Source organism: Drosophila navojoa, chromosome 2 (genome assembly GCF_054131105.1).
Source record: "Drosophila navojoa isolate 15081-1374.11 chromosome 2, UAZ_NAV_1.0, whole genome shotgun sequence".
Classification (NCBI taxonomy): Eukaryota; Metazoa; Arthropoda; class Insecta; order Diptera; family Drosophilidae; genus Drosophila; species Drosophila navojoa.
Window position 1 is genome coordinate 14954732 of NC_142890.1, and position 27848 is coordinate 14982579.

Genomic DNA, 27848 nt, shown 5'->3' on the forward strand with positions numbered 1-27848 from the left:
TTTTATTGTTGTTGTTGTTGCTCTCAGTGTGCAGCGGCGCAGCGCTAAAAACTTTTACATGCTTAAATTATTATTAAATTGATGGATCTCGTAGACTAAATTAGCTCAGCATTTCTATCATTTCTGTGCTCGGCATTCATTTAATTTCTTCGAGTTCATTCAGCTGTATATATTTATAATATTTATATATAAATTATCTATGTATATAAATATATGTGTGCACAACTTTCGGCTAGCTGTGCTCGTTTCACGCGTGGAAATATTTAAGTTTATTTTTGGTACATAATTTCCTTTGGCATTTCCAATATAGCTCCAACACACACACACACACTACACACATTTGCATAGCTACAATATTATGTTTTATGAGTTTTTAAGATGCTAAAAAAAAAACAAAAAAACAAATAAAGATGAAAAATAAGTATAAAAGTTCTTCCACTTGGCACTTGGGCTCAGGAGGTTGGGCAAAGTTTTTGTTGGGACAGGTTGCAGCTGTATGGGGAAACGAATTTAATTTTTAACGTGAAACACGAACTTTGACCCAGCAGCCAACGGTTTCGGTTTGAAAGTATTTAAGTATTTGATTCCATGTCACATTTTGGCTGCTTCATTCGGTCGAAACTTTTCGCTTATTGGCGACGCAATAAGATGATAAATTACTCGCTCAGTCGCAAGTAATGCTGCCCGGGTGCGGAAGGCGGGCATCGTTGCCATGACGCCGGTTAAATTATATGCCAAATAAAAATCACTCATACGCCGTGTGCGCCAGTGCGAGGGAACGAATCTCGTCGCTTGTCAACCGCGTCGAGATCTCAGCTGCCATTTGGATGTTTACAACTGTCGCCGCTCGTAATCAGCTTTATTTCTCTGCCTGATAATATGCCGTTAATGTACTTGAAGTGCGGCGTCTGGCCAGCGTCTTGGCCTTGTTTACTTTCCAGCTTCGTCGTGGCGCGAACTTTGACAAGTGTCAACCGCCCCCGCCCTACGCCCGCCCCTTCGTTCAATTCAATCAACGAACAGCGTTCATTATGTTTATGTATTTTCAAATATTTATTCTCATATATTTGCCTTTTGTTGTTGTGTTTTGTTAAATTACTTAATTTGTCCAATTGAATTTCAATAATTTCGCTATAGCTTTTACAATAGTTCACATCATATCTTATGATTCTGTGGTTTCTTTTTGGTTTTAGTTGCTGTCTGAACGCCTCGAGGCTGTTTGTTTCTCTGTTAGTTTCAGTTTCTGTTTCAGTTTCAGTTTCTGTTGGTTTAGCTCTAGATCTCGGCATAGCAATGCTGTAGTTAAGCACAAAAATAAATAACACTCACGTTTTACATGTTAATATCCATATACAAGTACAAGTACAAATACAAATACAAATATAAATACAAATACAAATACAAATACAGTTACATATACATATACTAGGTATATAAACATCGTTAGACATATAAATTAGTTTAGCTATTGATTTTTGTTTATAAAAATATAACAAGTTCTTTGGAGTTTGCTTCCATCATTCGTTCATTGATAAGGAAAATCAGATTTGAATGACATTTTATACAATATTAACATAAAGAGCTCGCACTCCTCATAATTGATTTGCCTTGCATTTCTGTGGTTTATTAATTTATTTTATTTTTTATATTTTTGCTTTGCTTTCTATCGGCTGACTAGAATCGTGGCTTTTAGCATTTGTTTTCTTTTTGCATTCATTATATTTAAGTTATTTTTACTTATTTCCATATTATTATTATTATTATGTTTTCTAAAAATAAAAAGCTTCTTGGTTTGCATTTGGATGCACACAGTTCAAGGGAAGAAAACTAAACACAATGGCAAACTGTTATTTTATTTTGAATAATAACAGAGGACCTTCGTTTGCTCTGCGAGCGATACGAACTGCTCTTTTCATAGTCAAGACATCGAACAAAATTCATATTCATAGTTTATTTTTTTTAATTTTATTTTTGTTGCTTTTATGGAAGTTCTGATTCGGTTTCGGTTTCACTTTCGGTTGAGTTAGTCCCACGTTGAACTTGGGCCGCAATTGCTGGAATCAAGTTGCTGACTTTGTAAGCAATGCAAAAGCCTTCCCCTTACAGGCGACACAGTCAACTTTATTCCAGGAACTGCAACGCAATTAATACACACACACACACACACACACACACACACACGCGCACTCTTTGAACACTTTGCACGTCGAGTTGAATTTAACTAGCGATATCGTTGTATATACTTGATCTATTTATAGTAGGGCTTTATTTAGGTTGCACTAGATTACTTTTGATTTTGACTGCCACACTCGTTAATTTCCATTTAATTTATGCATTCGTTAAACTATGAAATTTCTCTATTTACTTGTATTATTATATAATATATATATTTTTTTCTTCTTCTTCATATTTTTTTGAGCATTCTTATTGCATGCGATTGTCGTTCAATAATATATATAACATAACATTTTAATTCTATGCATATTTTTAGTATGTGTACTTACATATATGTATGTATGTATGTATGTATATTTGGGTATAATTTCTCGGTTCAATTGAATTGTGCCATAATTTGTTCAACTTGATTTAAATACAATGTTTAATTTTAGTAGTTCATAACTTGTCATTTGGTTAATTGGCACAGTTTAAATTTTAGTTAAACTCTCTATATATAGATATATATATATATATATATATATATATATATATATATATATATAATTTGTTGTTCTCTATTGCCTCATCTTCTGCTCGCTTATATGACGATACATTTATACATATATATTGCTGCTTAGCTTTGGGTTTCTGATTGCCGGTTTCGTATTTAGTTTAGTTTTACTTCTGCTTTGTTTTCGCCGGGCTTACAACCTGCGCTTAATTTTGCTCAGGCGGAACAAATAACTATTTACATACACAAAGAAAATTAAAAAAAAAAAAAAAAAATCATATATAAATCACTCTTGCTCTTCTTTACTCATTCTCGGCCATATTGAAGCTCCATCAGTGCAGCGAATTTTTAAAGCAGATAAAAACGAAATGAAAACGAACAGACAACGCGCCTATGGAGTGCACCTCGTACACGGATGAATCCGTAAATGTTGACTTAAATATTTACAGTGCGAATGCAAGCAGCATATTAATTTTAAAAATTAATGGAAAATTGTAATTGCATTTGTTCGAATGACGCAACTGGGCCATTGTTTGGCTACGGTTGCTGCTGTTGCTGTTGTTGTTGTTGTCGTTGTTGTTGCTGATGGTAATGCTGCTGCTGCTGCTGCTGGTGTTGTCCGTCAGTCTCTTACACATGACTGGAGGCCGTGGCGGCTGCTGCATTGTTGTTCTTGTTCCATTTGTTGATATACTCCATGGGTATCTCGATCTGTATCTCCTGCACATCCTCGGCCGACAGGTTGCCCAGGCTGGGCTTGGGCCTGGGGTTGTCCAGCCGGGAGCCAGGCGCGGCGCCGGCCGCCAGCCGCTGCTGCTGCTGGGCAATGGGCGTCAGCAGCGCCTCGTCCCTGTATTATAAGTTGTCCACCATCTGGGACTGACGGCGATGCGAGGGCGTGTTCGAGTTGAGATAGCTCTCCGAGTAGACGCTCTTCGCGCGCTGATCGTAGCGCAGGCTCGAGCGCCGTATGTCAATGTCCAGCGGCATGTGCCGGTCCTTCCACCAGTTGCAGAACAGGCAGAGCAGCGTGTTGCGGAAAGCCTCCCGGAAGTCGCGATTGAAGTACGCGTAGATCAGCGGATTGAGCGTGGAGTTGAAGTAGCCAATCCAGAAGAGTATCGAGACCACAATGTCTGGCACCTGGCACGCGTCGCAGGTCATGGAGAGCGTGTACCTGCGAATGCACGAACAATTCAAGCCACATTCATAACAAAAGAAATGCGAAATGTTTGCTGCGACAAAAGCCCAAAGAGCCACCGTGGCGTATGAGTAATATTTAATTATGCATGCGCGACATTAAATAAATTATACTTGAGCCGGCTGCCAGCGGGTCGCATCGCTCACTTACCACACGAAAAATGGCAGCCAGCAGAGGATGAAGGTGCCCATGATGATGCCCAGAGTGCGTGCGGCCTTGTGCTCCCGCTTCATTTTGATTAAATGTTTGTCCTTAGTCGGGGTGTGCTCCTGCTCGACCTCATGCAGTGTCAACGTTTTCGATGAGCCCGAGCCGCTCAGCGCCTCGCCTGCCAAAGGGGGACATGATAAATGCGCAAGGATTAGCATCAGCTCTAGTCCGACTAAGTGTGTGTGTGTGTGTGTGTTGGACAGTTCATCCAGCCGTTTGGTAATTCAAGCCTTTGGCTCTCAGCTCTCACCTGATGGCTGCATCGATGGGCGATGCATGAGCATCGCATTGCCGTGGCGCATCATCAGCTGCTTCTCCTGCCGGTTGGCCTCACGGAAAATGGCCAGATAAGTGAAAATCATGATGGTGCAGGGTATCCAGAATGAAATCGAGCTCGATATGATGGCATAGTAAGTGTTCACCACAAACGAGCACTGCTCGGGATGCTCCTTCACGAATACCTTGTGCTTGTCTGTCGTATACCAGCCGATGAAAATGGGCAGGAACGAGAGCAGCGCCGGCGATATCCATGTGTTCAACAGCATAATGCCAACCACGCGTTTTGTCATGCTAATCGGATACTTGAGCGGCTTCACAATGGCATAGTATCTGCAAAAATAAAAAAGCAGAAGCAGAGGCAGCAGAAGCAGAGTGCCATGGTTATTAGTATTTCAAGTGAGCCCGCACACACATACATACATATACATATATCATGTGAAGTACGTACCTATCCACTGATATGCAGCATAAATGCAAAATGCTTGCAGTTGAGAAGTAGACGTCCAAGCTGTTCCACAGGTCGCACAGGAAGGGGCTGAAGTTCCAGCTGAATATGTGAGAGAGCAAAAATGAGGGCGGGTCAGTAATTGAGCTATTAACTGAATATTATGTAACAACGGCTCGATGTGCAAATATTTGCCCCACAAAGTATGCTATGAAAAGCTTAAAGTTCCCCGTCCGAACTGCAAAGGCTGTGCCTGTCTCCTCTTATCAGCGTGTCTGATTTATGTGTTTATCGATTTCATCTCCCGTTAGTTTTGGCCGGCTGGCAGGTGACATTGCCCATGAACTGGCACACTTTGCCAGCCACTTTGCTTTAATGCACTGCTCGGCCAGTTACAATAGCTGTGATGTTGCCGTAGGCACACACACACACACACACAGAGAGAAAGAGGAACTTCTACACGCGAATGAGCTGGTTGCATGAAAAACTCATTAAAAGTCGCGCTGTTGTCCCTGCTGAGTAGCGCCTACTCCGCCCTAATCGTCCCCCAATCGACCCGACCCATTTGTTCGCTCTCTCTCTTTCTCTCTCTCTCTCGCTCTCTCTGCTTGGTTTCGCCAACGGGCAGGAAAATTTATTATCAGACGACCGGCTTGGCATCAGTTTCAAAAACTTTTCGACTATTCAGAAACTGTGTGTGCGCACGCCTGCAGTAATGCCAGGATCGGGGAATGAAGGCATAGGCACAGGCGTAGATGTGGCCATGGGCATGGGCTTGGGCGTAGGCGTGGCCCTGCTCGTGTTTGCCTTTTCAGCGTTTTGCAAGTTTCTTTTTTTTTGTTTTTTCCTCCCACATTTTTGTTTTCGCCTTGTTCCGTTATGCGCTGCCATGAATTGGCGCTTAAGCCGGCCCACACAGAAGGTGGCTCGGTGGCTCGGTGGCTCGATTGCGATGTCGACGCCGCGGGCCAGTGTCAATTATGCAGCCAGCGACAGTGAAGGTAAAATTGCTAATGAATGCCAAGTGGGCTCTGGCTGGTAACGAGCTCAGCTGCCAATTTATATGCAACTTTCGTGGACAAGTGGCTGGTCGAAAGTTTTCCGAAAGGCCTGGCCCAATTCCAATTCCGTTTCCAACTCCGATCCCCAGCAGCAGCCCACACAGAGTGCAAGCTGCGACATTATGCGCCGCACTCTCGTGGGAGCAATGAAGCGATGTGGCTGGCGATGACATTGCAAACATTTTCGCTGATCCTTGGCCCCGAGTCGAGCTTAAAGCCGGCGAGCCTCAAGTCTACAGCGGCAGCTCCAGCTGCAGCCTGTGCATAATTAACTGGGCTATGTCTCTGCGCTTGGCATCACATGCACACATCGCATTACAATTGCACAAACACGCACACACACACACACGCATGCACACATGGACAGCTGTGTGAAGGATGTGACCATGTCACACTCTGACGGGTTTTTGTGCCCAAGAATAGCAGTTGAAAGAGCGTGTTTGTGTGTGCCGTCATTCTCTGTTATGCCTGCACACCCTCACCCACTGGAAGACACACAACTAAGGGATGCCGTTTGCTACTTTTATATATGTGAAAAAGCTTATAGAGAGAATGAGAGAGTGGGAGTTATATTTTTATATATTTTATTTATGTTAAATTTTTTTTCTATTACTATTGTTGTTTTAAGTAAACTATCAATTTACTTATTTTATTTTTAGACTTTTTACTATATAAGTTAGATGTGCACTGTCTTGAAGCTCCAATAAAACAATTTTTTCGTTTCGTTTTCAATTAAACATTTTTTGGTAAAATATAAAATGGAATGAATTATTTTTTTAATTATTTTCCAAATGATAGACTAACCAAATTATGACCTAAACTCTAGCAGTTGTTTGTAGTTCTAATAAAGTAATAATTATTTTCTCTTTTTTTTTTTTAATTCTGCATTACAAGGTTTTTTTTTAATATTAAAAAAAAAAAAAATGCTATTCAAATATTTTACAAGCGAAATTTTGATCTACTCTCTAGCAATTTTTTTATTTACTTGAACTTCAAATAAAGCTTGTTTTTTCATATTTTAACTACAAGTTTTTAATTAAATGTATTTCATTAAAAACAGGATTTGCTTCAATGAACTTTTATATTTTTGTATGATTTTTTTTTTTTTTTTTTTTTTTACTTAAAAAAGAACTAAACACATATATATATATTTATTTTCATTGCTGTGGAGCTAAATGCATGTATATTCATTTTTATTTCATTTGTTGGGGAATTCGCTGGCAGCGTGTATTTAATTCACATAAAATAAAATATGTGTATATGCAGGGGAATTTTTTAGTTTTTTTATTCGCACATTTTAATACTCAAACAGAGGCGCACGCACATGAGCTGAAACACAAAGCGAGATGACTTTGTGCATTTGCATTCGCACATACAATCACATATGCAAAGCCACCCACGCAGCGGGAGAGAGAGAGATAGAGAGAGAGAGAGAGAGATAGAGGTAGCTAGAATAAATGTTACCTTCACTTTTCAGGGACTTGTTTGGCTGTTTGCTCGGACACTTTCACTGCCCCAACAGAGCTGCAGCCGCCCCTTTACGGTAGACTGACATTTTAGTTGCTACAGCGCTCAGTTGCAGTTGTAATGTATCTATGTGTGTGTGTGTGTGAGAGTGTGTTTGTATGGTTTTTGTTTTTGTTGTTGTTGTACTTACCGCCCAGTTACTTGCACACTAAAGTTAAATGTCATGGCCATAATAGCGACCATTATATCAGCCATGGCTAAGGAAACTACAAAGTAATTCGTTATAACTCTGCAAAGAGAAAGAGAGAGAGAGTGAGTGAGTGAGTGAGAGCACAATCAGTAAACGAAAATATTACAAATCATGACAGCAGCCCAGCAACAATAACAACAATATGAACAATGGCTGTAACGGGCTGTGCGATATGGCATATCCTTAGATGACTAATCAGTATTTGCTGCACCTCTCCATCTTGCACATGCTTGTGGTGTGTGTGTGTGTGTGTGTGTGCCATTGCCCCCGAGGGGCGAACTGTTACTACTGTACTGATGGGTCTCAGTGAGGGACGGCAAATGACTTCTGCCTGCATTCTGCTGTCAGCATGGGACGTAATTGAAAGCCAAGCCCGGCATCGTGATGGAAAATGTGGTCTTTTGGCTTAACCAGGCTTACCCGGCCGCCTGGCTCTCGCATATGGCATTTAATCTCTACTGCATAATGAGTGACTGGCAATGCGGCGTGTGGCATGCGGCATGCGGCATGCGGCATGCGGCATGCCGCATGTGGAACTGTTGAGTAATCGAAGCTATTCAATTCTTGTTAAACAGTTTACGTGACGTATACGTAATTTATGCAGCCTAAAGCAGTTTCTGATTATGATTGAGCTTTTATGCAAATCCAATGTTTATGCCTCAGCTGTCAGCAGCAGAGACTTTTGTCTATTCTCTAGCGCTGCTCTTGAATAACTGTCCGTAGCTGAAGCCGTTAATTGCAACAAATAGCCGCCATTTTGTAAATGCGTTGCCATTATTCAGTCAGCGCTCTCCCTCTCCCTCTCCCTCTCTCTAGCTGCTTCCTGCCTCGCTCGCACACTTTAATCTGCTGCTGGCAGCGTTAAATTTTCCAACAGCTAGCAAAATAAAGAAAATCTCATTTCAACACTTTGGCGGCCGGCGCTGCTAAAAGCCGGAAGCAGTTGCCAAGCATCCTTCAGCTGAAGGCGGCGCCGCGACGTTAATTAGTAGCCTCCATGTAATGCCAAATGGATGCGACATATTGGATGCCACTCACACTCACACACACACACGCACACGCATACGCACAAAGAGCACTCGTAGACTAGAGCCGCGGCTCGTGGCTCATCTTTAAGAGAGCAAAAAATGTGAAAATAAATTCAGACAGCGCGGCAAACGTTTTTATTGTGCGTCGCATAGAAAATTTAAAATTTATGCAGCCATAAAAACCATAAGCCGCCTTAATTGCCAAAGTTTTGGTCGAGGGGCTTCTGTGTCTGTGGTGTCACCTAGGTTGCTCAGATACCCTGCAAAATGACTGGCATTGAGCATGACACTCTTGCTGTTGTTACTATGAAAATTTTGGTCTTTTGTTTGCCCGCGAATTTAATTGAAATAAATATATATTCAACTCTTAATTATGCCTATGGATTTATTTAAATATTTGTAGCATTTATATAAATATTCATATGCTGGGTATCTACTAGTCGCGTATACCCATTGAATACAAATTATTTGCTCGCAATTTTGTGGACTGCATGGTGTTTTTTGTTGAATTTTTGAAAAGTTTAACTGTCACGCTTTATTATTATTTTTTCTCTCTTTTCATTCTTGCCGCTATATCCAATATTCTCGTTTTTTTTTTTTTTTTGTCAGTTTCACATTCCATTCTTTGTGGCATTGTTTCAAGGAGCGCCGCATCCATGCGTTCCATTTGGAAAAAATAGAACAATAGATGGATTTGCAGCTGGTGGGCAGCAGCAGCTGCCGATTTATCAGGCACACGTTTGGATTCTTTTTTCTAATCTTTTGCGCCTGACTGGCAATTATTTTGGATAGAGATATAAGAATTATATGCGAGAGAGGCACATGCTCCTGGCTAAACCACGACTAAATTCACACACAAGAGCCCAAGCAACCTCAGCATCATCATCAGCAGCAGCAACATCATCATCATCGGCACATTATTAGTTGGGCCTTGGGACTGCGACTGAGACTCGGGCAGCTAGTCACTTAAAAAATAAAATGCTGCTCATTAGGCAAGTCAGAGAGAGAAAGAGAGAGAGAGAGACATAGAGAGAGAGTGGTAGAGAGAGGGAGAAATTAAGCGACGTTCAACCTTAATTACGCCAACCTCTTGCCAAGGCCAGCTCGATTTGGACCTCTTGTTATTCTTTCTCTTTGCCAAAGTTTGTTTGCCTCATTTTCAGTGTCCTTTCTCGAGCTCCACTTAAAGTTTTCATTACACCGAAGAAATTTGCATTAAGAAAAGCGTGCGCGGAAACAAAAATAAAAGAAAAGAAAACTAGAGAGGGAGAGCGAGCGAAAAATAGAGTACCCAAAGGGGGTGTGGCAAAATCTTGGTGGTTAGAGTACAACTTTTGATTACACGCCCGTAGGACGAGGCGACGACGTTAACTTTGATTATGTGAACCCGTCGGACCGGGCCTGGGAGAGCCCGTGGATTTTATGATGCGCTAAATTGATTTGCCTGCCTGTTATTAAGGCATAACTAAAAATATTAACGAACCGAGCCAAGCTGACGACCCATCATTTATCACTAGAAAACTTTTTTATGGTAATGTCGCGCACTCTGTCTCTCTTACTGTCACCGCCCCTGTCTCTGTCTCTCTCTATATAAATGTTGAGCGAAGGACGGCGACACCGCCATTCTCCGTGCCATGAGTTGACAGCGCATCTAACGAGGTCGTCTCGCTGAGATGTTGACAAGTATCAATTCTCACACATGTGTGTATGTGTGCGCCTTAGTGTCTGTGTGTGTGTGCGTGTGTGTGTGTCGCCATATTTCTATTTCCGTTGCAAATTGATAATGCGAAGGTTTATTGGCTTGCCATTGGGGACAAATGATGCGCTCGCCGTCAATTTGTATGCACGACTATGAATAGCCAAAACAAATGAGAACTATAAACAACATTTGAATGCATTCATTGTTTATGCAGTTCACTGCGAGCTGGAGAAATATCCATTAGGTCTATTGTGCTTGTCAGATCATACTGTTTGTTTAATCTAGAGATCAATAATTATATAGATTATAATGATCAATAATTATTGCATAGATGTGCATGATGCCAGAAATATTTATGAGTGGGCGAAAATTAAGATAATTTAGTAAATACTTCATGAAAAATCATTTCTGTAGTTCATTAAAGCTAATATAACAGGTAAAGAGCTGGAGGAGTTGGCCTTTATGAGGACTGTATACAGGGTTGTCGTTACTCGACAACGGCCCATCTGGCAGCCCCAATACGCCGTACAGGTTTAAGGCTCCTGTTTGAGAGATATAATATTCAAAAAGTGATGTAAAAATATCTACTTGAATTTTCAACATAAAAACTTCTGTATATCTTTGATTAAATAAAAATAATAATAATAATATGGGCCTGTCGAATATGGGCAACCTTGTAGTGTTGCCAGACGTAGACATAGAATATGAACTGTCCTGTATAAACAATGAAAATTTTCCCTCTTATATGCCATATACATCATATATTCTAATACAAAAGCGCGAATCTCCTAATTCATAATGAAGAAATGTTTCTGAGTAGGCGAAAAGCGAGTAAACTAATTAAATAATGCAATAAGCAAACATTTATGCAGTTAAAGACATCTAACTTGGCATTTAATATGAGAGATGAGTTTGCTGTCTTGAATGCCAGATATGCTCTAATCAAAGAACGTGAATCTGCTAATTAATATTTGTGCTGATACAGTAACTATGTGCCGGTCCACTGGTCTCAGCACAGCTATTCCAATCTAATTCGGGGCAGTGGGGGAAGAGAAATGCAAATGGATGCTAGTCGGGACTTGCTTAATTATTAGCTAAATAAATAAGGACAGCAAATGGCTACATAAAGCACAAGCGGACAATTCCTGAAATGTCGGGCAGAAAAAATGGGAGTAGCAAAGTGTGGGGGTGGCGGAGGCGGAGGCGGACGTGGGGAACGAGTTTTGGACGTGCATGAATTTTATGCGAAGCTGACAAAAATTGAGCAGAGAGAACGGAATAATTAGAAAGTGTTAAGGCAGCGTGTGCAGGTGCGGGCGAGTGGGCGAGGCAGAGTCAGAGGCTGGGCGCAAATTGGCAATCAAGGCAGCTCCAGGGGGGAGGGCGGAGGGCGGCGCAGCTTTGTGTAAATTTTACGCAATTACAAAATAAGTAAAAGAAAAACGCAGAGAGAAGAAGAGAGAATGAGAGAGAGAAAGGGAATGTAACGCTAATTGCTTTTCACAGATAATTAGAATGGAATGAGCGCGGAGCTGGGCTCGGCACGAGCTGAGCACATTGCGTATACGCACCTTAATTTTCTAACACGCATCACAGAAATAATAACAAGCAGATTGCCGCAGATGGCCGCAATGATGATTAACAGCATGACGGATGCCTTCAGCAGCCAGAACAGATCGTCGAACCAGTCCTCGGCCCCCTCGGCTGCGGCAAGGCCCGCATCCAGCGTGGCTCTGCTGTCGTTGTAGAGCGCGCCGGACGTGCTGCTCAGCAGCGTGGCGTTCAGGTCGTGTGTGGCGGGCAGGGGCGTGGCAGTGCCTTGCAGCGGCAGTGCGACGGCATCGAGGGCGCCAACCGTGGCGGTCAGCGCGTTCGTTGTGTGCAGCACGGCGGCGCCGATCAGCCCCAGACTGAGGCCGGCGCTGCTCCTTGGGCTCGTTGTGGTGCGTCGTATTGTGGTTGCAGCTGTTGTTGCTGTTGCTGTTGCTGTTGCCGTTGCCAGTGGCAGCTCGAGCTGTGCCGCCGGCTCTGGTTTCAGCTCTGGCCGCTGGCCACTGCAGCGGCAAAGTCTTTTGCGTATCCTTGTGGCGCTGCTTCTATGCCGCATCGTCGTTGTTGTTGTTGTCGCCGCTGCGCTGGATGGCGCGGGCAGGTGGCCCAGCTCCAGGCACGGACTAGCTGGCATTTCACTTGAGTTTAGCATAGACACAGACACAGTCACAGTCACAGACACAGACACGGATACGGCACGGTCAGGAATACGGAACCGTGCGGCTGCTTGTGCTTTTTTCACTCGCTTTCTCAAATATTCCTTTTGTCACTTTTTGTTTGGTTTCACTTGCAGCTGTTGCGGCTGCTCGGACTCGAACTGGGACTCGGACTTGGTCTTGTTCTTGGTCTCAATCTCTTGCACTTGCGTTAATTCGCTGGGCGAGCAGCTGCGCCATTAGGGATTCGCGACACGCGTGGCGCTAGCGACGTTGAAATCAAAACTGAAACGGCCACCGCAACGGAAATTGATTCGCGGACCGTGCGATGGCAGAGGCGACGCACACGGCAGCGGGGACAGAGAGACGCAGATGGCGAGGGAGAGGGAGAGGGAGACGTCAACGTCAACGCCAACGTTCAGCGTTCAGCGTTCGTGTCGCTCTTGGTGGCTGTCCTTGCCAACGCCAGCCGACGCCCACTCAGCTCGACTGTTGTTGTTGTTGCTGTTGTTGTTGTTAAAGATAATATTATTATGGAGACGTCGCTGTTGCTGCTGGACTCGCTCGCGTTTTGGCTATGCGGCTTCTGTTTTCACTTTACTTGATTCTATTTGTTGTTGTAGCAGCCTCTGCTCGCTGATTGGTTTTTGCTTGCTTCAAGCGACTGCGTTTTAATTTTGTTCATTTTTTTGTTCGTTCTTTCTTTTTCTAAAATTTATTTTTCTTTTTTATATATATGTAGGAATATATATTATTATATATGTTTTTTTTTTTTCGTTTTGATTGCTGCGGCGAGCGTGTCGCTTAGCTGCTGCTGCCGCTGGTAGTGCGGCTACTGCCACTAGATTTAATATTTGTTGTATTTATTTTTAACATTTCTTGTCTTCCATCTATTTTCAGCACTGTTCGTGCAAGTGGTTTTCACATTTACATACATATAGTGCACCAACTCGCAAAGTTTCCACGCTTTCGCCGTTCTGCCATAAAACAAAAAGAAAGAAAATATTGTTGGAAATACATAAAAATCTCATGCGTTTGCTATTCATAATTGTTGTTGTTGTTGTTGTTGTTGTTGTACTTATGCTTTTCGTGTATTGGAATTAAGTTGTATAATTTGCTATCGCATTTGTATTGATTTTAGTCAATATTTGTTTATTCGCTGACGTAGAAATATGATTTGAAATGGATTTGGTTTTTTGCTTGAGTGGCGTGGGGCATACAGGGTGCCTGTTAAACAGCTAACACGACATGCCAGATATTATTTATATTATTTTTCTTTTCATTGCCTGCAGCTCTTAAATAATTGCTGTTCTATTTCTATGCCAAATATCAAACTTTGAGTTTTTGGCAAATACAGGGTGCCCCACCCAAGGCAAGCTGAATGGAAATATTGAAGCAGCACAAATTGCGCATCGCAATATATCTAATAACTTGTCTAACATAACTGCTATATAACTAACTATAACTAACCATCATAGTTAACTCATCCCTTCGAACACCCTGTATGCTGCAAATGATTTATGTGACGACAGCTGCGCCTAGGAATGTCACTCTCTTGACGCTTTTTGCTGCTCGCTCCAAAGATATTTTCGTTAGCCCACTTCTATGCTCCCTTTGCAGCGTTCTAGCAACTTTGTTGCAAAAAAAAAAAAAAAAGTTAAAAGAAAATAAACAACATAAAATGAAATCCTAATGCTATTATTATTGTGCTCTTCGAGTTCTGTTGCTTTTAGTCACTTTATCTATATTTATGTAGATGTACGTGTATATATACTAAGTATAGTCTAGGCTATAACTGTATGCGACTCTTGTATGTTCTGTGTATTTCTATTTAAAATATTCTCTCATTTTTTTTTTTTCTGAATTAATTTCCTGATGATGTTTTATTTTCATGTTCGCACACGCTTTTAGCTCTGGCAACGTGGCCGCCTTTTTGATGTTATTGTATGTGTATGTTGTTGTTGTTGTTGTTGTTGTTGTTGCTGTTGTAGCCCACAACAAATTGGCCACTCGCATTTTGGCGGCCACGAGCTTTAAATTAGACGCCCAGTTGCGTAGGTTTATTTCGTTTTGGATTTACTCGTTTGCATGACACATTTTTGAGCACTTTGCGTTTCGTATATTATTTTCTACTGGTTGGCTTTTAGCGCAGAGCAGCGAGAATACTGTTAATTAAGGCAACTGTCAGCAAAGGAAGTTGCTCGCATTGAGCCGCAGCATATGGCCAAAAAGATTCTTCTGTTGCCGTTGCCGTTGCCGTTGGCGATGTCGCCACGCCCTGGCGCAAGTCCAAATCAAGCAACTGCAATGAAATGGAAATAGAAATTCAGCCAAAGTTATATAAATAAATTTATATTAAATTCTATAAAATATAAATTAAGTGCGCATAAATATTCGAAAACCAACCCGACACAAACACACACACACACACACACACACACTCGAATGAAAGGGGTATAATAATTTTCAAAATATATATATACATGCGCTTCTTATAGATGTTTGTCAGCGGCGATCAAAGCGCTCTGCCTCAGCGGCATTTTGAAATTTATATTTTTATTAATTTTCAAATTTATAATTTTGCACCCAACGGGCGACGCCTTTCGCCATGCGGCTCGAGTCGTGGGTGTTTGATTAATTTTTGTGGCCAAGCTAATTTCCATTAATCTGAACTCAAATTGTAAAAGCGAACAACAGAAGACAAGAGAAGCTGCCACGCCTCACATTTCGATTGCTGATTGCTGATTGCTTTGGCTCTTAGCGGAAATCCATGAGCGAAGCCCCCTTGACTGACAATTGTCGACAGGCCAGAAAGCGGAAGACTCAAACATGGATCCACCAAAAGCAGACCTCCAAAATCTACAAAACAGTCAGCTGCCAATTGCTTTGGCATGTGTGTGTGTGTGTGTGTGTGTGTGTGTGTGTGTGTGGTTATGCACTTGTGTTTGCTTGCTTCCATCGTTCAGTCAACGCCTTTGAATACGCAGATTCCAATGTTAATGTCATGAAAATTATTATATATCTGCATACATACACGCACATATATATATATATATATATATATATATATTTATTTATATATACATATTTATATATATAAGTTTTGTTGTTGCTGTTTCAAATTCAATTTCACCGTGCACATTTGTAGTGCTTTGTTGTTGTTGTTGCTGTTGCCCTCGTTTTGGCTGTTGACGTGGACGACGTTTTTGCTCTTGGCATTGTGCGTCCTCGTTGGCGGTTTTTGTATTTAGTTTGTTGCCTCTGTCTCGTCTTGTTGCCAAATTATGGCGCACATGCCAAAACAGAAACGAGAAAACAAAAAGGCGATAGTAAGAGCTGAAGCAGCAGCAGCAGCAGCAGCAGCAGCAGCGGCAGAGGCAGAGCAACTTATGGCCCGGATAGGCAAGATGGCAAGACTGGGCGTATTCAGGCCCTCAGCGGCGAGTCTGAGTGGAACAGCTGCACTTGGCTGAGATATGCTATGCGGCGGCTGGAGACGCTGCTAATTAAGCTTAACATACTTTCCAGGGCACCCAAGGGGCGTATGTATACTGCTGCCACGCCCACATCTGCATGCAAGCATTGTGCATGCTTTATCTTGCTTCAGTTTTAAATTAATTAACTAGCATTTATTTTTATTTAATAAACAAAACTTTTAATTCAACAGAGAAACATTGCCGCAGCCCGCATGCTGCTCCCCGATCCCCTCTGCACTTGTATGGATGCCTGCTGAAGTTCGTTTCGGTAACGGTGTTTGTGTTCACTCCAGCACCGCACCGCCCCGCCCCGCCCCGACCGTATGCCAGGCATTACACCTGAGCTCTCAGCTCAACTAAATTGGTTTTGTGTTTCTTTGCAAACTGCTGTGAAAGCTTCATTCATTAAATTTCACTCTCTGCAATTTGAATTCACAAATTCTCAGCCTATCTCTGTGAATTTCCACCCCCAAGCAGTTGCTACCAAATATTATTTCTGACGATAAAATTTCTGTTATTTCAACAACAAAAAATTCTCTATTCTTTGCCTTCGATTCTTCAAGCACATTCATGAAATTTTTGAAAACATCTTAAAGCGGAATTTGAGTAAATTTATAGCAATTTATTAGATTTTCTATAGTTGGAATTTCTTGAATTGTTTATTGAATTAATATTTTATTTTTTATTTATAGATTAAATTAATATTTCATATTTTTGAGAATATCTTTAATAAAAATCTGTTCACTTTAAGCCCGTTTAGAATTTCTACATGAGAGAGCACTTCTGCATATATCAAACGAATTCATATAATTTTCTCTCACCCCTCCTACTGCTGGGCATTAAGAGCTTAGTAAATATAAAAAATAAAATAAAAGAATACCGAACAAACATTGATGTGTCACAGTAAATTTGCCGGCGGCAGAATTTTTGTTGGATTTTCTCTTTTTAAACACACAAATTGCGGCGCGAATAATATCAATTTATTTTTATTGTTATTTCATACATGTCAATTGACGAGGGGAGGGAGCATCATCAACGGCAGCCGTCTGCTAGATGCAATGGCACACTTGAACTTTAAATCGATTCCCAGTTCAATTTACGCACGGAGTCTGCAAATAAATCACCCGACTAAAGGCGCTTACAGACAGACTGTGCCATATCTCCTTCCATGCTATATATACAACATATATATATATATATATGTACATCTCTTTCTATAAATATATATATATGTATGTATCTGTGTACATGTATATTTAGATATGATTGTATTTAATTTTCGCTTTCTCGACTGCAAGCCCAGCGCACAGACACACACAAAGGCCAGCCGGAGAGATCCAGAGAGCTTTTCAATTTCAACAGCATAGATAAAGATGCCGGGCTGCCAACTGTAAACGATTAGGGCAAGAGATTTGGGCGGCACGTAAGTGGTGCGAGCGAGGGGGGCGAGGGGAGAAGGGGTGGGGGGCGAATTGAAAGTGGAGCGTATGCCTAAGGCGTTCAGATTTTATTGGCCGTAAAGTAGACGGCCATGAAATCGGAGTAGCAGTCGAAAGCCAGACGCTGAGACGCTGAAGCCCAACCAACACCAGCATCAGCCTCAGCAGCAGGACCAGCAGCGGAAGCGTCCATTTAAAAGCCATTGTGCTGGCAGACACAATGAAAGCGAAAACTTGGCTAAACAGATGACAAAAAATACGCGGCGATTGATGCTATTGTGGTGCACAGTGTGAAGGATAAGCCGCACAAAACAAATGTCAAAGTCAACACCCAAACCACAATGAGAACGAGACAGAGGCAGAGAGGCAGAGTGAGAGAGAGAGAGAGCGAGGCAAGTGAGAGCGAGGCAAGTGAGAGCGAGGCAAGTGAGAGCGAGGCAAGTAATATCTATTATAGAGAGAATGAGAGAACTACATGGGCAGACACTTAAGCTGCTGTCTGAAAAACACGACAGAATAAGCATAAAAAGCAATAAAGGAAGAGCACGTATTGAGTACAATCATGTATGTGTTTGTGTGTGTGTGTGCGTGGGGATGTGTGTGTGCCTAGTCATAGTTAGTAAGGATGTACGGTTCGATTATTGCGGTCAGCTGAGCTCTGGGCAGATATTACCCTCCAAAATGAACGCGATTAAAATATATAAATATAAAATATATATTAGAAATAAAAAACTAAAAAAAAAATTACGATAAATATAATAATTATTTTTAAAAATAAAAACTAATTTTAAAAAATTTAATAAATAATAAAAACTAATTTACAAAAATATTTAATAAAATATATTTGTTTTAAATTATTTTTTATATATTATTTAATAAGTTATGAGAAATGTAAAAATGATTTATAAAAATAAAAATTAATTTAAAAAATTTTTTGAAATAAATGTATTATTTATAATTATTTATATTTGTATATTTCGCATAATTTTGTGAATAAATTATTTGTTTTAAAATATTTTTTATATTTATTGTATATTATTTAATAAGTTATGAGAAATGTAAAAATAATTTAAAAAAATAAATATTTAATTGAATGTATTATTTATAATTATTTTATACATTTATATTTCTCATTATTTTGTGAATAAATTATAATAATAAAATAAATAAATACACATAAATAACACATTAAAATCTAACAAGAGAATATGGAAAATAATTTAATTTCATTTTATAAAACATTTAAATCTCTGCTTACGATTTCATTTGAATTTCAGCTTAAGATCAGACCACATTCGTTTGTATTCTATTAATATATGTATATTCAGCTGTTGCTCCTTAGTAATATATACTTATTATCTAACCCATACTTTGTCTTTATTCTTAAATTTGTATTCCTCTGAACTTTTCCACGAATGCCGCAATCTCATCAAGTATTTCCCTTACATTTGTTGAGCCCCTCCCTATTTCCATTGAAATGCTCAACTGTCACCTGCTTGCCTACAGATCAGCTGTCCCATGTATCTAAAGCCTTGAAGGGTATACAAAGTCTGTCAAAGATTTTTATTGCTGTTGCTGCTGTTGTTGCTGTTGCTGCTGCTGCTCTTGACATTGGACTAGCCTCAGCTTCGTTGCTGGGCAACTGCTTGAGATTGTAATGAACGCCAAGTAGCGCAACGATTAATGAAAATTGCTTAATCAGCATTATTATCTTCTCGCTGGCATTAAATTATTTAGAGAAACCCGAAGTGTACGAGCTTAGGGACAATATTGTTCCTTCTCTTGCCGTTGCTGTTGCTGCTGTTGTTGTTGTTGTGGCCTTTGTAGCATTTACTGCTGCCAAGTCCAACAAAGTCGCCGTTTGTTGGCTTTGTTCTTCTTCCACCAAACAACAAAAGAGTTGATCGTCCCAAGTGATGGGCACACAATACACCCACACACACACACGCACACTCACATAGATATACTGCTAATTGATTAGCGCAGACTGCGCGGCATCAGGGGAGCTCTTATGGCTCTGTGTGTGTGTGTGTCTGGCAATCAGTGGAGTAAAATGAAAGCGCAAACAGTGACAGCAAGCCAAGCAAGCCAAGCTAGCCCAGCCCCTGGCAGAGACAGCAACATCTGTTGCCAGGAAAGAGCTGCCACTTGGCCCGATTCCGTTTGTCATTTGAGCATTTGCTGCTTCTGACAGCCAGCTGCCAGAAGTTTGGCGAGCGCGCCAACCTGATTGACGAACGCACGCTTGACTTGAAGCCACTAGGAAGATGTGTACACCCCTTCGCCGCCCAAGATGATTCAATGTGTTTGCCGGCACTTGGCACTCTGTCCTTATCACTCGAATGCCATGGTTCAAAGCTTAATGAGCGCTTGTCTAGCAGTGACAGCCGAGCTAAGTCGTTTTCATTTGTTGGCTTTGGCTCTAATTCATTTGTATCATTCCAAAGAGGGCATGAAATTGATTTTCCATGCCCTGTCTATACAATTTCCTGCCACAGGTCAGTCGAGCATTCCTAAGTCCTGCTAAAATCTGCTCAAAATTCTGTGTTGACTGAGTCAGCAGCACTTAATCGATTTTCTCTTTTCCACTCATCCTGAATACTTTGAAGAAAGTAAATAATTTTAGTTGACATTAAAAGAAAGCGATTAGTTCGGTTTTGTCTTCCATAAAAAGTAGATCTCACATGGAAATGGATTATGGAGTCGCTAGATTAGATTTGTCTTTATATATAACATTTTCTATAAGCTCTTGCTGAATCTCATTTGGGTCGCTTATATGTGTGCTATTTATCCATGCTTGATATTTATAGATATTTATTTAGCTATACCTGCGAGACCAACTCACTTTTCCGCAATCTATGAGCTGCAGCTGTTTTGGCTTTCATTTTATAGCCCACACTGACTTAAGTATCAATTACACGAGATGTGATTCAAGATTGTTCGAAAGTTTCCTGCATCCATTGAAAATTACTGGGCATTCAGCTAAATGTCAATTGTTCGGCAAAGTGGCTGGCAATCGCTGCAAGCCATAAACTCGCTCGAACGGCCATTAATCTGGGCCGTGCGCACGGCAAGGAGGCGGTGCCATTAGCAGCAACAGCTGGCCAGGTGCCCAGGTGGCCCAAGGGAGCTAGAGTGGAGTCTAAAGCCCTCGTGTATGGCATGTGTGCTGGCCGATATCAGAGAAATTGATGATGGTCTCGCATAAAAGCCTAGAGAGAGAGAGAGAGAGAGAGAGAGAGAGATAAAGAGAGCGAGCATTTATGCACAACAAATTAATAAACCCCGGAGAAAGCATTTTATAGTTTACGTATGCAGCGGCAGTCGTTGGTAACAACGGCTACAGATGCACCAGCTGTGCTTAATGGCACCTGGAGAGGGCCAGATGGAGCGAGGGGAGCGAGAGGGAGGCATATGCTTCATCCTTCGTGCACGTACATCGTATGCAGGACTCTGTGCTTGCATTTCTTGAAGGGATCTGCAGTTGTTGCTCATGCATATTCATGCAGCTAACCCGTGTGCGAGTGTGTGCGTCTCTCTCTCTCTCTCTCTCCCTCTCTCTGTCTCTCTGTGTAAAATCCGCTTCCGGCCAGCACCTGCTCCTATTGCAGCCAGAGTGTGTGCGGTCTTCATGCATTACACATGGCCCGCTTAAATTGTACGCCATTTTGCGAAAATTGAAACAATTTCGATTCGATTTTTGGGCATGCAGCGCTGAGGCTTGAGTTTTCGGTTGCACCAAATTGCACTCAGCGCAAAGTGGCAAAAGTTTCGCAAGAGCCGCACTGAAAGGGAAAAGCATATGACAAGCCCAGTCTGGCAGTTGGCTGCAGTCGGTGGAGAGGCGACCAGGTCGAGGCTGTTGGCTGTCAGTCTTGCTGTCGACTTTGGGCATGTAAGTGAAATGAAAACGCAAATATGAAACATCGTTGAGCTGCTCGAAATTCTTGAGCCTTGACATCAGGATGCGAATGTCGATGTGATGCCATTAAATTATGAGCCATGGCAGTGAGGGCAGCCGAATAACGCGCTCCACAAAAAGTTCATCAACTTGAGGAATGCCTGAATAGGCCAGGCCAAGGAGTTGCCTAAACGGCCTCAAAGTATGGCTGGCATTTGGTTTCTTCTTCTCTTTTTTGTTCTCTTGTTTTGGTTTTGCTTCCTCCAGTGAGAGAACAACAACAACAACGACGACAACATAAACGTTTCTTGTCCTAGTTACGGCCAGTTTTAGTGAGTTCTTATGCAGATCAGGAACACTAAAACAGTAGTCAAACAAATCTCGAGGCACTCGTAAGCGGCCGCGCAGCGCAATAAAAATAAAAAACAGATATCAAATAAATTCGTCATCGTAAATATGTATATCAAATGCAATGAATTTTTGTTTTAGACTTTATAATTTATGGCGGGTATTTTCGCTAAAGCTCTGGGCCAGCACCAGTCGCCTCGTCAGCGAAGGCCACACAACACGCACGCACACACCCATACACACACACACACACACACACACATATAGACACGCCGGCTTTTCACATTCCACGCGTGGCTGCCGCCTCGCTCAATGTTTGATTATTAAAATTTGTTTGCGCTGGCATTTTCATTGCGTTCATTGGGTCGTTGTTTATCCCACTCTCTCTCTCTCTCTCTCTCTCTCTCTCTGTCACTATCCCTCTCTCACTCTGTTTTATTTTGGCATTTCGCTGTCCAATTTTGTTCGTATCATAAAAAAGAACTGGCATACAAATAGCTTAGCGCTGGCGGCCTTGCACAGCCCAGCCTCCTGCTGTTGACAAACCCTGAGCTGGCAGCGGGCTTTGAATCGAGTTCGGTTTTATATTTAACCAGAAGCACATAAACACAGTTTTTTCTCTTCTCTTTGGTGGGTCGCCCGGCTCATGCTGCAGCAGCGGGTGGCCATCGCACATTCAGATGCGTATTTGGGACTCAAATTGAATATTCATTGTATTCGCTCAGACTCAATCGATCACAATAGAAAAACTGTTCTAAAAAATGAAATGCATTCAGTAAATTTAACGAGCTACAAATATGTAGCAAAAGCTGTAATACAAGCAAATTTTGAATTATGAGTTTTTTCAGTTTGTGATTAAACTTCTAGTAAAAATTTTAAATGAAAGTATTTTAAAGTTTTTTACATGAATTATTTATTGTAGTTTGTGAAAGGAATAATGTAGAATAATATACGTATATAGAAATAAGTATGAAAATGAAAATGAAAATGAAATGTGAAAAATATTTCAATAAATATACTTATGTATATATAAAATATATACAATATGGAGTTGGCATAATACAACTTTTTAATTTCAACTGAGGGCCGTCATGGCCCCACCAGCTGCAGCCAGCGTTGTTATTAATATTGGTCGGCTCTTGAGTTTTTAAATAAATCAATATTTGTGGAATATATATTGAAGTATTTAACATTTCGATAGATGTATTAAAGCTCTATTTCAGCAACATACAGATGAAACTCTTCAACCCCTCTTAAAGACGATCGAATGATGCTTAGGTTCATGTTGAATCATGATAATAATTTCAACTAATGCCGTCAGCTTCTGTGACGAATTCACATTACAATCCATTACATATATGTTTCTCCTTCTTCAACTTATCTCATGCCATATATATGGTATATGGTGTGATGGCACATCATACAGTTTTCAATTTAATGATGGAGTTTTATAATATTTAATCCTAACCCCAGAAAAGTTTCAACTTGTTTTGCTTTGCATCCCAGAGCGTTCCTCGAAGCGCTTAGGGTTTGTTAATGGACCAGGAGTGTTTTCGGCACAGCTGAGTGATTGTAATCACCGAGAACTTTGAATTTTAAGCAGCTTAAAACTGCGGACCACAAGAGCACAAATACACAGTCAACTGAAATATATATATATATATATATATATATATATATATATATATATATGTGTGTGTGCGTGTGCGTGTGCATAGCTCGGCTTACTTTGTTAAAGTTGCTTGCGAACTTCTTCTGAAGCCGAGGTAGTCATAGTTTCCCCTTAAGCGGATTGGTTGGAGCCAAACAATAATATAGGCAGCCGAGGCACGGGCTGCATACAAACGAAGCTGATTGAAGGCGGGCAGAGCTTAGCTTCGGCTCATAAATACCAAAATATTACTGTAACCAGCCAGCCAGAGCCTTGGCAAGGTGAACGTTGGCCAAATCAGCTTAAAATAGAGAACAGTTACTCCATTCACATTGTTGGCAAACGGGCGAGCAAATAACTCGAATGGGGCTAATGAGAATTGACTGAAACTCAATTTAAAAGTTAAGCTGTTGCTAAACTTTCATGGAGGCATGCGTGTGTGTGTGTGTGCATTTTATATGCGCGTTATGTGAAGCGAAAGGACAGTAAATTAAAAGCTTAAACAATTATCTAATAGACATGCCACAAAATTAGTTTAAGGTCTTGTGCTGCGGCAGACAGAGCGAAGGACAATGACGAAGCCACAAAGGGACATTCCAATTACAGTGAAACAGCAGACAGGCATTAGCCATCACACACACACAGAGAGAGACGCTGCTAAGCGTTGTTGGCCGACAAATCATTTTAAAAGTATTTCAACAGAATGCAATGCGAAGTGAAGCGAGAAAATGCCTTGGCTGAGCAACGGGGATGCTGCAGCTGCACACAATGTTGCTGTACATACAAATAGAACCACAGCAGACAGTTCTTTAAACTTGAATTTGCTGGCAGTGAAAGCAACTCGTGTTTACCCACGCGAGGGTAAAGCACTGTAGTCGAGTCCCTTGAATGATGACTTTATCTGGGCCCCCTATTGCACTCTCAAATCTGCACATACACACACACACACACATGCACACGACATGTCCCTGAGCCTATGCAGCGAGATGGCTAAAACAACAGCCTGAATTCGTGTACAACACGTGGCTAAAAGTGATTTCGAGTGCAGTTTGCACACTTTCATCTCGTCATCTCCTCATAACAGTGCCCCTGCGGGGCTGTAAACGAAATGCGTGTCAACTATTTGCCATTTGCCATTTCCTATTCTCCCATTCTCCCATTCTCCTGTTCATTCTTTTTTCGAACGCAATATTGCAAATGAAAAGTTAAACAACGTTGCAGCAGGCCGACACACGCGGCAAACGAATGCAAATGGAAATGGAACAACACAAAGGCTCGCCGCCTCTCGCTCACCTGGCCTAATGCTGTTGGCGAACGTGGCGGCTTATGTGGTCTCTGGCCTTTTGGCCATGTGCCAAAAACGGAAGCGACGCTGACGATGTGTCGGGGCAATGTCGGGGCTGGCAGGGTTGGCCAAAAGCTCTTATTGATGATTTAACATACTCTAAACACTAATTGACAGCGCTGCAGCACAATCATCAGTAAATTCCAATTAGGCCACAATTGATTGTGTCGCCGGCAAACTGTGGATAATCAGCTTATTCCAAAGCCATCAAATGCCGTCACATAATCAGGCTGGACCATAAAACGGGCAGCAAATCAAAAATGCCCGCAACAGAATTCGATTCTCCATTCCATTCTCGAATTGCAATTTGGAGAAATTCGGGGAATAAAATGTATGTGGCTTAGGGGAGCAATCAGCATGGCACACACACACACACACAAACACACACACACGTGCGATGCTCAACAATAAAGGAGCAAACATATCGGAAAACATATAAACGCTCGATGCCGTCTCCTGCTGCCGTCAGCACATTTAAATTCATTTGGCGAAACAATTCGAAAGAGCCCAAAACCTGATGCACGCACATAGAAAGCGTAGCATACTTATTGGCGTCGAGCACCTTGCTCCTGGCCCTGCCCCAAAACATTTTATTGGCCTCCCGGCCACACATGTAATATGCGAATATGTGGCAAGCGAATAACGAACTTAGATCAGTTAAATTCTCCTTTTCTGTTTTTTTTTTCTTCCTTTTTTGTTCATTTCGTATTTTGTTCTGCTTTGCTTTGCCTTCTGCCGCCTGGCTGGCTAAGAGTTTTATCACCGCTTCGCTCCTTGTTCTGTGCAACGGGCTCGTTATGTGCTTATTCAATTTGGCCGCTACCGCAACTTGTGATGCTGATGCGGATCCTGCTGCGGATGCTGCTCATGTGGGGCACCCACTTTAAGCTGCCACTGTGGCCACTTTTTTATGGCAACACTGCACAGAGCCTTATCAGGCGGAGGCACGTCTGCCAAATGGACAACGTATGTGCCCGACTACTGCAGCCAAGCAAAACAGCAGCAGCACTCCAGTTTTTTATGCGGCCTGCTGACTCAGCAAGGGTTGCTTGGGTTGCCCGGGTTGCTCTCTTGGCCAGAAGCCTAGGCCAAAAATGTAGGCACGAAATGGGACTTATGTGATACTCGACTATTGGCCAACAATGTTGGCTTATTGTTTCGTGCATGCCAAAAGCGAATTTCATGGGCTTCACATGCGAAGGACCATAATTGTTATACTAAGATCCGCTGCGGCATCTTTTATGTTCCATCCACCTTCAGTTTAAGATCTTGACCATAAATGTTTATGAGCCATTGGAGCAGCTTCCGAAGCTGCCTCAAGTAGCCGCCCTGCAGGGCTTATCTTCGCTGAGCACACGACGAGACTTTTGACAAATTAGCTGCCAAAAATCCGCAGCTTAAAGCGGAGCAAAGCCAGAGAGAAAAGACAGAGTAAAAAGTAAAGCAAAAAACAGAGAAACGAACTATTTAGCTGGATAAGAGTTTACATCAGCGATATATCATAATCGAGCGAATCCAGAAAGATTATGGAAATGGAATTGCATGGAGCAGAAAAGGAATCGCATTGAAGCTCAGGCTGGCTAGCTGGCTGACACATTAATTGCGCACTTAGTGCACGTTAAGCGGCTTAGAATCGATAAGCCCCCTGGTTGGACGTCGGCTGGATGCCAGTGTTGCGGTCGTGGTTAAGTTGAGCACCTGCAGCAGGCAGCCTGCCCGCCTCCTGCCACCAGCAATCACACGCACACACACACACACACACACATCGGCGAACTTCAAGTGAGTTTGTAGACTGTTTGTCTATTTGCCACAGTTATTTAATTGTTAGTTTATTATGTGCATTAATTACAGCGCGAGGCAGAGCCACTGAGGCGTGATAACTGAGGCGAATGCCGAGCTGCAATTATAAGTGCAAATGCTGGCCAAGTGACCTAAAACGGAGAGTTCATTGTCCAGTTGTCAATTAAATTCAATTTGAATAGCATACAAGGCATTTAAGCGAACAAGCTGCTCTGTCGCTCAACTTAATCAAGCATATTGCTTAGCTGAAGAGACAGACATATAGACATATAATATATACACACATGTATATAGCAGCATTAGAGGCAGGAGGCAGCAGCCACTACAACAATAAAAGTGCTAATGGGCATGCGGCGTGGGCAGATTGCCTCAGACAGCAGCAGATACCCAAAGCCTTTGCCTACTTTTGTGCGCAAGATATTTTTGTAAGTGCATGCTTACATATATCTCTCTAGCTATGTGTGTGTGTGTGTGTGTGTGCGGGTATGTTTTATGTGGGTGTGTGCATTAAATGTCAGATCTTATAGGCTGGCAGCCCTTTCCACCCATCCACTTGAACAGTTTCGCACGCACCTTCAGCTCCCGCTCCTGCTCCTGCTCCTGCTCCCGCTGCTGCTGCATATGTATGAACTTTCACGCTTCGTTTGTGACTTCAAGATGCCTGAAGTCTCATTCAGTAAGCACCAAAATGTGTTTCACTCTCACTCTCACTCTCTAGCTGCGTGTGTGTGTGTGTGTGCCAGGCTATTACCATATTTCATGCTCCACAAGAGTCTATTTCAGTTGTCAGAGCCGATTTTGGCAGCGCAAGTAAGTTAGATGTTCCGAAAAAAGGCGACGGCGTATTCTAGTTGAATTGACAGACGCACGTACACACACACACACACACACACATACACAAAGAGAATCACTGACAGAGTAACTGACGCAGGAAACAACAAAAATAACTGATGTATCAATACGAACTGCTGCTCCTGCTGCTGCTGCTGCTGCCTTCTGTCAATCAGTGTGGCATTTGCATTTGTTCGCCCGACTGCGGCTAATGGATAGCCAACACAGCTCGACAACTGGCTAATGCCATTTGCTGCTGCCACAAAGCCCAAAAGGTGCAAAAATTGTTGCAAACCAAAAAATCAAATATGCAATGGCCTGCGGCAGCTCCCCTGACAATTGCCGCAGAGCGCCAAGCGCCGAGCGCTGGTCAAGCCTTGTTTGCATATGATTATGAATTCAAAGGGACTTTTTCTGCTAGCCGGAAGCCTGTGGAAAATTCAATTTTCGTCTGCATACCAAATGTTTGACATGCTCGAAACTAACAAAGGCTTTTTAGTTCTGAATATTGATTAAAAACAATTTTTTTTTGTTCTTTCTTT

At 41.9% G+C, this 27848-nt stretch overlaps 1 protein-coding gene across 1 annotated transcript in view; it reads right to left on the reverse strand.

Moving 5' to 3' along the window:
* Window positions 1-1029: 1029 nt before the first annotated feature.
* Window positions 1030-27848, reverse strand: part of Octbeta2R (Octopamine beta2 receptor) — a 47150-nt gene continuing 20331 nt past the window's right edge. The window contains exons 2-7 of the mRNA XM_018113653.3: window positions 11880-13492; window positions 7522-7620; window positions 4807-4905; window positions 4330-4688; window positions 4020-4197; window positions 1030-3845 (exon numbers count right to left, since the gene is read on the reverse strand). Of these exons, the coding sequence (XP_017969142.1) occupies window positions 3524-3845; window positions 4020-4197; window positions 4330-4688; window positions 4807-4905; window positions 7522-7620; window positions 11880-12511 (1689 nt within the window). The 5' untranslated portion in view covers window positions 12512-13492 and the 3' untranslated portion in view covers window positions 1030-3523. The remainder of the gene's footprint in view (window positions 3846-4019; window positions 4198-4329; window positions 4689-4806; window positions 4906-7521; window positions 7621-11879; window positions 13493-27848) is intronic.